We start from the raw sequence: 12331 nt of genomic DNA, 5'->3' as shown, positions 1-12331 counted from the left end.
AAATATCCCAGGTCTGGTTACTTTCAGTGTCATAAATTTTCTTGGATTGCTTCGCTAAGAAGGCGTTGCTCAATGCCCATTGGCCCATTGGCCCATGTCAGAATATTATGCGAACATGCCATTGGCACAATCAGGCCACCTGTTTCTAGTGTCATTAATGGCAAGAGAGGCTATCAGAATCTGGATTTGTTTTATTGTGCGAAGTTCATCTTCATCTACTATATGCCTAGAAAACAAAATTCAAGTGCCAGATCACATATATACGAAGCTCCATGAAAGGCAGAGGCTACAGGAATAAGATTTTGTTTACTTTATAGCAATTACCCTATAAACTTTGAGCTGCAAAATCATTCCTTGCCAAAACTAGAAAATGAAAAAGTATAAAATTGATTTGGGTAGTTCGAATCGACCAATATAATCCGGATGAGGACGAACCTGACAAGACAAAACTGCCCACACCAAGGAGGCCGACATGACTGGAGAAAAGATGATTAGGATGACCATGTCCACTTAATTGAGTAAGTACCAACTTAGGCCTAATGCCAACCACTAAACAACAGCCCTAAGGATAACCATAACTCAACGAGCAGAAGGGCTGATCACATATTGCAAAGCTAAACCTTGAGCCACATACCCTCAGAAAAGTAAAACCCTTCTTATCCCTATAACAATCAAGGGAGCCGGCCACAGGCCGGTGCAAATCCAAAACGAGCAACTTGCTGGCCTTAACAACTCTTAGACAAAGACTTTAACCTACATACTTTGCTAAAGTCCCCTTGGTAAACCTAATTTTACAAATTATGATAAAGTCATTCGACCTCATAGAAAGTCCTCATAATGACGTGGTGCTTGTTATATTTAGTTTCGGGCTTGGTGGTGACTAAAGATAGCTATGCAAACACAATGGATCTTCAAGACAAGCAGTGAGAACCTAAAAAAAACAAACCTTCACAAATTGAAAATACAAAGCACGCGGCGAACCTTAGCTATTAATTTGCTCAAAGGAAAACATAGAAACAGACTACCCCTAAGCACAATCAACCACAATTCAAGTTGAAAATGAGGTCTCGAATATATTATCAGTACAAGGTTCTCAACAACTTAACAAAAGCAAACAGTCTTACACACTATTGTCATAAACACAGACGATTTCTAATACATATGATTTCCAATCTTGCTTGGTTGTCAAATTAGGATAATCCCCACCTCATTTTGAAAATCCCAGGCAATGAAGACCAACCCAACCTCTAACCAAAGAATGATGAAGTATAATCACCGAATTCCACTTGCTGACAAATATTATTAAATTGACAAGCTTTCTTGCCTTGGATGCAGAATTTAATAACGGCTATATGGTGGAGACATATTGTTCTCAGGCGGTGGAGGTGGTTGTCTGGGTCTTGCGTATTCAGCAAATATGACCCAACCGTCAAGAAACTATACACAAACAAAACACAAATTCAGTACCAAGTGTCTATAATAACAATAATAACAAATAAATGGAAGATCATTATCACTATCAACAGAACCAAATGATACCTTCCAAGGTAGAAGTGCCAGAGAAAGCAAGGCCAATTTGGAAAAGAAAAAAGAAAAAAAAATCATATTTTAAAAAGCCTCACAAGTAATGTAAACTAGAAAAGATTGTAGCATAAACAAATAACAAGGAAACTAGATATCCGTATAAACTTCCAGCATTTGTTAGTTTGGACATCGCGAAAGGGATTATGTTTAGAAGGATGATTCCTGTTGACATATCTAATTTAGGAAGTCTTCATATTGTCCCTTTAATTTGGTGGACACCAGAGCATGTGGTTTTGCAGGTGAGAGAATGCACTGGTAACTTACTTGGTGAGAAGGTTTGGTCAGAATTATAATTGTTTTCATTAATCGGGACTATCATATCATGGGAAAACCATAGAGCGAGAGATGATAGAGATGCCCATCATTAACAGGTACCAGTACTGTCATACACAATTCTGATAATTATTTGGTTGACTATTTGGTTCAAGGGGAAAGACAGTTCCAATTAATTGTTGTATAGGCAAGAAAACAAAATCTGCTCAACTTCTGCTTCAGTGCGTGGAAGGATCTTCTAATCTCCATGCTGAAAATTCCTTATGTTGTGCTTAGATCAGTAAAAGTATGTCCATTTCGTTTGCCTTAAAACATAAGGAACAGAAACAGAAAACAATTTCAAATGGTAGCCAATTTTGGACAAATGTGTTCTCTTTTTTACAAGGAGTTTGTGTAAGTTTTTCAGAAGCAAAAGTTTCAGTTTATTAAACTACTTTACTTTTTCATAGTTGTGAGCTTTGAGCGCCAACAGATACCCAATGGAACGAGGCTTCCATGACATAATATAAAGAACCATTTTGTTGGCTTGAGGGAGGCCACATTGCAAATCACCAAAATATTGCGTTATAGATTAAATTATCATATGGTGTCAAATTAACTATAACAGTGTAGGGAAATCTGTCAACTGACCTTTCCATCCATGCCGTCTATGCCTTTGCCAGCATCTTCTAAGGTAGCATACCTTACAAAACCAAATCCTTTAGAATATCCTGATACCCGATCGGTTACCACTCTAGCTGTACACAGCAGAGAATAATTAGTTAATTTTTATGAAGGAAGTAACAAATAAAAGTAACAACTTTACAGAATAGAAACCGACCATGAACTACTTCACCAAACTGAGAAAAGGCTTCCTGTAGTTTTTCTGAAGTAGTACGTTTGCTAAGTCCTGCAAACAAACAGTTATGTGATCCAATAAAAATCATGGTACATCAAAATGTAACTCAAGTGTGAATAAATCCAGACTACTGGAGTCCATGAGTCACATATCACTTAAAGGAACAGTAAAAAGAATTTTACTTGAAAAGAAATGAAAGAAAAAGAAACAGCCCGCAAGATCATCAATGGAAAAGGTTTGACCCTGAAACTCTCCTGGATCTTAATAGAAACAAATTGTTCCATTAAAATAGAAACAGAGGTCTCACTTCCAACCCTTAATAATGAAAAGAAAAGGAACAAAAATAAAAATAAAAATCAACCAACACTACCATTCTCCTAAATTTGTTTAAAAGCTGGTCAGAACAGAACATATAAAATACATCTCACTGACCGGAATTGACCTGTAACAACTATGTAAAACAAATATCAACTATTGTTTAAAAGTCACCTATCCATTGTTAACATCAAATGCCTCATGAATTTTCAGAATCCTCTTCCATGCCCAGTATACATCAGTCATTTGCACACTCACAAATCAAAATGATTGAGTGAGAGTTAATCAATCACTTCCAAAAGATACTATTTATTCCTTCTATTATACGTGACCTAAAACCTTTATATAAAATAAAATAAAAACTCACACATCCGCTCAAGACAAATGTCAAAGAAAGAGATATCAAAAATTGGCATTTATACTACCAACCAACATATCCAACATCCAATATGAGAGCCTATAAGTACAAAGTTGCAAACTTTGATTCTGCAACCCTCTGTTTGGGTTCTGAAGAAAGGAACAGTTTATATCTAACTAGGGATCCTACAGTTTAGAACAAAATGGTGAATGATAGAAGTAAAAAAACCAATCAATTAAGTGGGTTGTTCAGTTTTTAGGTTACCCAAGTCACTAAAAGAAAGAATTATGATTTCCTATCCTCATTTCTTCCTCATCCCAGCAGCCACAAACTCGTAAATTCCAAAATCATTGAATTACCGGCACAAAGCTACCAGTTTTTTACAACTTATAGCAAAACAAACCAAAACGCCGATGACCCACTAGAGAAATAGATGAAATATGAAAGAAAATAGAGGTAAAATGGAAAAGAAAAGAGGGGATATACCAGAGACGAAGAGGTTGGTGCTTGGCTCAGCCTTCTCTCGAGCCTGAGGCGCCGGAGAGTTCATTGGGGGAATGAAACTTGTTGAGAAGAGCCGTCTCAAGCCACGAGTGGGCCCCGCCGCCGCTGCTCTCAGAGTCAAAGCCATTTTCTGTGCTTTGGAGCTAAAGTCTTTCCTAAAACCCTTTCTCTAAACCCACGACACTGGTTTTCTAACGAGAGAGCGAGATTGAGGAAGGTCAGCTATAGGAGAGAGATTGGAGAGCTAATCATTGAAATTACAAAACTGACCTCCATTTTGAACAAGTTATTTGTACAAGTGGTTATTAGGATAAGGACAGTTTTGTCCTATAACAAAATAAATTTCAGGCCGAAGGTGACAGACCAACAAGCAGCTGTTTGAAGCTGCACTTTGGGTTTAGGAGTCCATTACGAGCTGAAGGACCCAGTTCCTTTTCTTGATTTTGAATTCGACAAATTGGGCCTTGATCCGCTGGGTAAGAGCTTTCTTATCAGTGCTTCCTTACTTATAAGGAGATACTCTTTTTTCTTGCAAATCACAATTTAACATATTTGTAAAAATAATTCTTCAAAAACATAAAAAGAAAAATTTATGCACACATATCACACTGCTATTGACAGAAATGTAGGAGCTCTTACTTACCTAATAAGAAGGAAAGTATTTTCCTATAATTATGTCTTACTCAAATTTTTTGGTTCTTTAAATCTTTTGTGAGAGGAGATTCATGACTTCTCCCATTATCTAAGAAAAATGAAAAATAGGGCAGTGGTTGAGGTGCTCCCCCTCCCCCCATGACCCAGCTTCGAATTCTAGAGAATGTGTGTCCCCTCCTTCTTATCGATGTACCTAAAAAAATGTTTAGATGCAACAGTCGTAGGATTCACTAGATTCAGAACAAATTAGTTGATTTTCACCTTCTTCTTTTTTTTTTTTTTTTAATAAACAAGGATAAGAGACTTGAACTTAAGACTTTTTCATTATCGTGAGAAGTAATACTACTAGACTAGCTAGTTTGTATTTATTAGAGAGTTTAGGGGAGGAAATAAGCAAGTTGAAAATTTCCAACTTTTTATTCAAGATTGAAAAAATTATATAATTTCTTTCTTTTGGGTGAATTATTGATCACACATGACATATGGTTAGTCAACTTCTTTTGGGATACGTATCAGTAATAGAGAAAATAAGGAATCAGAGAATTTAGGAATCAAGTAAATATTGAATCAGTATGGAAAGAATCATTCCCATTAAGCTGTTTACTAAACATATGGAATTAGCAAAGGAATGGGGTTGATTCCCATTGTTATTGTTTACTAATTTTCATGAATCATAATTCAAATTAATTTGATTACTAAAATGCCCTGCACATTTTCACCACAGCACATATATAATTCTCAAATTGGCTAAGGAGACCAAACTAATCCTATAGCAAACTAGTAAGGCAGTGTAAACATGAGGAATTAATATGCTAAACAAGATGAACAGCAAGAGCCCAATTCAATGATAATTTTAATAACACCTTTGTCCATAGCCAATTTCAAACAAAACAATAAACTCCAATAACACCTTGGAGTGTCTTTGAACTTCTTGGCATGAGTTTTTATTTTTTTTAGGATTTGGGGTGTTTTGGAATTATGGTAAAGTAGTAAGGTATTTTTGGAAGTTATTAAGGGAAAACAGTAATGGGAATCGTATCGACTACTTCCCCTTAGTTGATTTGATACCTAGTTTTGAGGGATGTGATTACAAATTTTGAGGTAGGGCCCACTTATTTTTTCATTCCTGATTGCAAGTAAACGCAGGGAAAGTCAAGAATGGAAATCATTCCCTTTCCTCCCATACTCATTACTGATACGTAAACATGCCCTCAAATTTCAACACAAACTAATTGGACGAACAAGGTATGATACTATTTACTATCCACTTCATAAATTATATATATATATATTGATCTTTTGGTAATGAAGGGCAATGCTTCACTTCACAACCACTTAAACCTTGTAGTTCTTAGATTCATGTTTCTTTATTAATTAAGAGTCAATAATTTTGAGCAGCATTAGCATCCGACCGTTTACCACAGCGACCGGTCCTCCTTGCAGCAATGAGACCACATCTCACTATCACCGGAAGCTCTAACAAGAACCCCACGACCACCAACATAATAATGTTCCGCATACAAACTACACCACTTTGCCAATTAGTTTTGGGCAGTCCAACTATTTATAAGTCTTTGTTAGATTTCTTAACTTTTCAATATGGGATATTTTTACTTTTACATTCTCACAGGCAGCACGTTCCCGACCGTCAGATTGACCTTTCTGCCATACTATACAAACTGACATGTCTACAGTATATGCCTTCCATGTCAACAAATAGCTCATTTTGCTGCTTGTACCGAAAGGAGGCGGCAGAATGTGACACGAGCAAGCAACACACCCTTACTCGGGTCTTGAACGATGTCCCTGACACCCTTAGGTTTATCTTTGATAACACCATCCATTAGGGACGAGTAAACTTTTAGAGTCTAGGTTTGAAAGGAGAGGAGAGGATGTAGAGAAGAGATTATGAGATCACGAGCCTCTGCATTTAGATGTTGTGCATTTACCCGCATTTCGCAACATGTAGACCATTATAATGATCTAGCTGTTTAAGACATGACACATCAACAACTTAAGTATTAAAAATTAGTTTTTTCATTAGAAAATTGTTTAAAATTAACAATTATATTATTGTTTAAATAAAAAATAAAGTAAAAAAGATGAAAGTTGAGGGTAAGGGGCTTGGGAGGAGTTGGGGAGAGGAAGGGAACGGGAATCTGGGCTGAGGTCAGGAGGGAAAAGGAGCTTGGATATTGAATTGATCCCCCAAAATTTTGATTTTGAAAGTACATGAAAAAGTTTTGTATGGAATATCAAATTGGAATTCTATATATTCATTGAATAAACCTCTCCACTCACTGCCCTGAATATACTCAATTGACCAAAAACTGTATCCCCAAATTTAATAATTTGGAGAACTAGTTTGATTTGTATTTTGCATTTGTATTCACACCATGCTTATTTAATGGTTGTGGGGGTCAACCATGCGTGAGAGGGAGAGAGAGATGGTGGCTTGGCTTGTATGGTGGCCAGGGTGGCTTTGGGTTGGGTATGGGTGGTGGGGATAAGGGTGAGGAGGAAGAGTTGCCTGCCTTCTGAATTTTAAATTGAATTAGTTATTAGATATTTTATTAATTTTTTCAAAATTTACTTATGTGTCATGTGCCATATCTTAAACAGTTAGATCATTAGGATGATCTAAATGTTGTGAAATGCGGGTAAATGTACAACATCTAAATGTAGAGGCTCGGAATCCGTGAATATGATACTTGGCAACCAAGCAAGGGTACATGTTTGTCATGTTTAATTAATGGGTATACTTTTGTAATAAAAGAAGAATAAAACGGCATATCAAAATAAAAATATTCAGCCACAAATTCTTGACTGTTGTCATTTTTACCCCATTAGTGCTGCTGCAGAATTTGTGCCACAAGCCGTATTCTTTCTTCTTTCTTTTTCTTCTTCTTGTCTTTTGTTCCCCAGATTTTCAGAGGCTCAAAGTTGATAAGTTCGTATTTTCCACGCAATTCATGCACGCCAAGCCAAGGCCCCTTGTGTTTCAATAATAATCCATGTTTTAAAATAATATAATTAAGGCAGTCGATGATGATCTGTCCCCCTTTTTTTTTCTTTTTTTTTTGGTTGATGACTAATCTAAGCGACCAAATTTTCATACTCTAATTATTCTATCACGAGATGGTGGCTACAATTTTTTTTAAAAGTCAATAATAAAAAATAAAATAAAATAAATGAAAAGAAGGCAATCGAGATGAAAATATATTAGTCTTCTTCTTCCTACCAACTAGAGCTTATATGTAGTTGACGACGTTGCTCAAGGTTTAAGTTTACCCTTCATTTGGACTCTTTGCTTCATGCTTATCATTCCTCTCAATCACAATCCGCACGAACAGTGCGAGCAAATTATAAAACAATATAAAATTTCAAACTAAAATAAACCCTTTTAAATTGATTATCAAATGTGTAATTTGCTTCCTCTAGGTAGTGTTTTATCTTCTATAACGTGTTGCAAAAGACCCACTAGTGTAGTGATTTTGAGTAATTGCTCCCTCAGGTAAGAACTTTAAGTTTGAGTCATAACATCCGTATTGCGTGTGTGAGTTTAGTATACCCCTCTCAATAAAAAAAAAAGTCCTCAAATCTTCAATACCGTGCACACAATGGGCAGCCAACCTCCCTAGGTCACCTTCTAGTGCAAGAGAAAGCCACATCGCTTTTGCCCATTTAACTCTCTCTCTCTCTCTCTCTCCTTCTTATTTTCCCTGTTTTTTTGGGTGAGCGTGGGAAATATTCTTCACTTTACAACTACGATAGCTTCTACTTCCTCTATAAATTAAGAATCTTCAATGAAGCTGAAAACTAACCTGGAAGCACCTCAAGAACTTCCTATGCAGAAACTGAAGAAGAGTTCACCAATATGAGACTGTGCCTTATCCTGTTTTTGATAACCAGGCTATTTACAAACTCTCAATCAATTAGCAGAGCTGATTTCCCAGATGGGTTCGTTTTCGGAACGGCTTCTTCAGCATACCAGGTAATTCTTTGTTTTGGTTTTAACAACATGATGGAGCTTAGAACATAAAAGAGCAGTTAATCATGGAGTCTTGTATGTGGTAGTTTGAGGGGGCTGCAAATGAAGGAAACAAGGGAGCTAGCGTATGGGATACTTTCACAAAAGAACCAGGTAAGAACTCAAATTTGATTTGCAGTTTTAAATGATGCAAAAAAGAAATTTAACAATAAAATACAGAATATATGATTCGAAGCGGCATCTTGTGATTGCTTTGCTTGTTTTCTATGCTAACAGGGAGGATTTTGGACTTCAGCAATGCAGACACAGCCGTGGATCAATATCACAGATTTCAGGTGAACTGCAGAGTGACCTTGATTGACTTTAAAATTAACATTGTAGAGTTTTAACCTTACAAGCAATAGCAGATTATCTCCAACTTTTCTTTCTTTTCTTTTCTTCTAAGTCTTCTCTAGTTTAAATATAAAAAAAGTTCTCACTTAATTAAACAAAGAACCTGTCCATTGAATGGTTATGGAGAGAGAAATTATTTGGATAAGATTATTTATAATCTTCTAACAATGAAAGAAGTATAAAATTATAAAAGTAAGAACATTGAGATAATGCGATGGCAATGATGCATCAACAACTTTAATAGTATAACAGGAAACAAATCCAAACAAGACAGTTGGCAGAGTTCAAATAAATTATTAGCCAACGGACTGCTAATCTCTTACTTTGCCCCAAAATAGAGAGACTAAAATCTCAAAATTTACAGAGTGATATAGACTTGATGAAGGATATGGGAGTGGATGCATACAGATTCTCGATATCGTGGCCCAGAATTTTTCCAAGTAAGATCTGATTCTGTTCAGATTTTGTTTTTAACTATTTCATTGTCATCTGATTACTTAACGCTTTTGAAAATAACCTTAAACAGATGGAACAGGAGAACCCAACTCAGAAGGAATAAACTACTACAACAGCCTTATAGATGCTTTGCTGGAAAAAGGTTACTCCATGAGACCTCTCTAATAAATACATTCTTAGAGAGATAATTCTTTTAGAAGAATATAATTTGATCGATTTTTAAATGTAATTCCTCTCAATCAGGGATCAAGCCTTTTGTAACACTATATCACTGGGATCTTCCACAAGTGCTTGAAGACAGATATGAAGGATGGTTAAGCACACAGATCGTGTAAGTATCAAACAGCCGCAGGAGACATTTTGAAAATGCTGATAAAACATAATCCTTACCTCGCTCGCTTACAGAAAAGACTTTGAACATTATGCCTTCACCTGCTTCCAAACTTTTGGAGATAGAGTGAAGCACTGGATCACCTTCAACGAGCCTCATAATACCGCTCTCCAAGGTTATGACTTAGGCATACAAGCTCCTGGGAGATGTTCGATTCTTGGTCATTTGTTTTGTAAGAAAGGAAATTCATCTGCAGAGCCATACATTGTTGCTCACAACATCCTTCTCTCTCATGTGGCTGCTTATCATAGTTACCGGCAATTTTTCAAGGTACCCTGATTTCCATAGAATATTACTTCCTAACTCAAGTACTAATCATTATGCTAAGTGTTAAAGAATCCAAAAATAGAAATTAGGCTTTCTGTATTTTTTACTTTTTCTACTGGAAACCTAGGAGAGACAAGGAGGTCAAGTAGGAATTGCACTGGATGTCAAATGGTACGAACCTGTATCTGATAATGATGAGGACATAGATGCAGCACATAGAGCAATCGACTTCTCATTAGGATGGTAATTTCTGTTTAAACATTTTATGCATTGCATTTAGGAAGAGTCCAAAAAATTGGTTATAACACAGAAAAGTGAACCAGGTTCCTTGATCCACTATTTTTTGGCAAATATCCTCTTTCAATGAAGAAGCTTGTGGGTCAGAGATTACCAGAGATTTCACAGGCAATCTCAAAATTCCTGGTTGGATCCGTGGACTTTGTTGGCATAAACCACTACACCACACTATATGCTCGAAATGACAGGACTCGGATTCGAAAGTTCATAATGCAGGATGCTATATCTGATGCTGCAGTCATTATAACCCGTAAGATGCCAAAGTACAACCTTCTACCCACTGGTAGTGTTTGGTTGCTGGAATGATCATTGGGATGGAATGGAATGAAATAAAAATAGGAATGGATGTCGAAAGAGTTAAAGGTTAAAGTAGGACGAATAGAAAATTGGTAAGGAAAGCAAATGGAATCCATCATTTTGGGGGAATGGCGAACGCCCATTCCTTTATTTTCTGTCAACCAAGCAATGGAATGGGCACTCCGTATGGCATTCTTACCTATGGAATGCCTATTCCATTCCAAGGTTCATTCCAATCAACCAAACACTTCCTGAAAGTAAATATGAAAGAATGAAAATCAGAATTTCAACTGATAATTATTATACCTGACTTTGATTGTAGCATATAAAGAAGGAGTGGCAATCGGAGAAAGAGTATGTATCAACCCCTTGCTAAACCCCTGAATTCAGTCACTGGTTTCATATTTAAGAAATTTCATCAGTTATTCCTCCTCCAGGCAGCATCCCACTGGTTACGCATAGTCCCATGGGGCATCCGAAAGTTGGCAAGACATCTGAAAGATAAGTACCAGAACCCTCCAGTGATAATTACAGAAAATGGTGAGTAGGTTCAGATTTAAAATTTATAAATCAAACTTTGAGAAAGTATTAACAGTTCAAATTCATGAGAACAGGTATGGATGATCCAAACAAACCTTTCATACCTTTAGAAAAGGCTTTAAAGGATGAAAAGAGGATAAGATTCCACGCAGACTATCTCTCGAACCTATCTGCTGCTATAAGGTAATAACAACTTCCCACTTTGATAGCTTGGTGTAATTTCCTGGGTTGCTGCAGGCTTGGATTGGGATGATGGAAAGTGAGACCCCAATGCCTGAGACCTCCAACCTTGTACATGCCACATTAACAGAAAACTAAATGAATACAGGCAAGACAACTGCGATGTTCGTGGTTATTTCGTGTGGTCGTTGCTCGACAACTGGGAATGGAACATGGGCTACACTGTTCGGTTTGGACTTTACTATGTGGATTACAAGAAGAACCTTACAAGGATTCCTAAAACTTCAGTCCAATGGTTTAGAAGATTTCTCCAAGTTAATGATGATCTGAGAGACTACACCAGATCTAAGAACTTACTTTTGGCTACAAATTAGATAAAGCACATGTTGTACAATGCAATGAACATTCAAAGGAAAAGTCAGTAAACCAAAAAATTCAATTAAACTCTCCAAAAGTCCAAACATTCTTATCTAAATTAGACACCATTTAAGCCCAAAAAAAAAACACAATTTATTCACAAACAACCAAAAATCATGATTTATACAATTTTATTGACATAACTGATGTCTTTCATTCAAACAAAAAACCATGTTCTGCATACAACACCAACTTGCAAGCTTGCATATTTAACAGGCGGTTTGCTAAATCAAAAGGAGCATATGGGTTAACATTAACAACCCCCAGCCAGGGACCATGAATTATCATGCCAATTGCAAAAGATTGGAATAATTAATATTTTTTTGGCAAAAAAAAAAAAAAAAAAAAACCCATAAATTTTGGAGAAAGAATTAAAGAGCACAGTGAGAATGGCATACCGGCCTTTGCTCCCAGACGTGAAGTACGATTTGAAACAGTGAAGTCGGAATCATCGGGGGCTAAGATTCCGGGAAGGAAGACAGAGCGAGAAACCTCAACTGATACTGTTGTTGTTAACTTGTAGCTGTCGTTAGTTTTGTAGTTTTGTGTTGCTGTTATTGTCTGGTTCATATTTTG

The 12331-nt window shown here is 36.5% G+C and overlaps 2 protein-coding genes and 1 long non-coding RNA gene across 3 annotated transcripts; 1 reads left to right on the top strand and 2 right to left on the bottom strand.

Moving 5' to 3' along the window:
- Positions 956 to 4114, bottom strand: LOC18778242 (glycine-rich RNA-binding protein 4, mitochondrial). The gene is made up of 4 exons (XM_007212154.2): positions 3855 to 4114; positions 2678 to 2746; positions 2488 to 2594; positions 956 to 1437 (listed from the first exon to the last, which is right to left on the bottom strand). The coding sequence occupies exons 1-4, from the start codon at positions 3997 to 3999 to the stop codon at positions 1339 to 1341; spliced, it is 420 nt and encodes a 139-aa protein (XP_007212216.1). The 5' UTR covers positions 4000 to 4114; the 3' UTR covers positions 956 to 1338.
- Positions 8183 to 11792, top strand: LOC18778261 (putative beta-glucosidase 41). Its single transcript, XM_007211378.2, has 13 exons — positions 8183 to 8520; positions 8604 to 8670; positions 8794 to 8852; positions 9275 to 9350; positions 9437 to 9508; positions 9610 to 9697; positions 9772 to 10027; positions 10152 to 10267; positions 10348 to 10571; positions 10941 to 10972; positions 11056 to 11158; positions 11233 to 11341; positions 11487 to 11792. Exons 1-13 carry the CDS (start codon positions 8404 to 8406, stop codon positions 11710 to 11712), a joined length of 1545 nt encoding a protein of 514 aa, XP_007211440.2. The 5' UTR covers positions 8183 to 8403; the 3' UTR covers positions 11713 to 11792.
- Positions 9917 to 11056, bottom strand: LOC109948852. The gene is made up of 4 exons (XR_002271311.1): positions 10925 to 11056; positions 10416 to 10553; positions 10204 to 10274; positions 9917 to 10032 (listed from the first exon to the last, which is right to left on the bottom strand). It is a non-coding gene; the product is annotated as an uncharacterized LOC109948852 (long non-coding RNA).

This window comes from Prunus persica, chromosome G4, assembly GCF_000346465.2.
Source record: "Prunus persica cultivar Lovell chromosome G4, Prunus_persica_NCBIv2, whole genome shotgun sequence".
NCBI classification, from domain to species: domain Eukaryota; kingdom Viridiplantae; phylum Streptophyta; class Magnoliopsida; order Rosales; family Rosaceae; genus Prunus; species Prunus persica.
Note: the sequence above shows the minus strand (reverse complement) of the source record. Positions and strands in the feature narration are given on the sequence as shown.

Coding starts and splice junctions, on each gene's coding strand:
- LOC18778242 (XM_007212154.2), bottom strand. CDS start 3,999: ATGGCTTTGACTCTGAGAGCAGCGGCGGCGGGGCCCACTCGTGGCTTG. Junction 2,595..2,677: donor GTTTGGTGAAGTAGTTCATG/GTCGGTTTCTAT, acceptor TGCTGTGTACAG/CTAGAGTGGTAACCGATCGG. Junction 1,438..2,487: donor TAGACGGCATGGATGGAAAG/GTCAGTTGACAG, acceptor GTTTGTGTATAG/TTTCTTGACGGTTGGGTCAT.
- LOC18778261 (XM_007211378.2), top strand. CDS start 8,404: ATGAGACTGTGCCTTATCCTGTTTTTGATAACCAGGCTATTTACAAAC. Junction 9,509..9,609: donor AGATGCTTTGCTGGAAAAAG/GTTACTCCATGA, acceptor CCTCTCAATCAG/GGATCAAGCCTTTTGTAACA. Junction 10,973..11,055: donor GAGTGGCAATCGGAGAAAGA/GTATGTATCAAC, acceptor TTCCTCCTCCAG/GCAGCATCCCACTGGTTACG.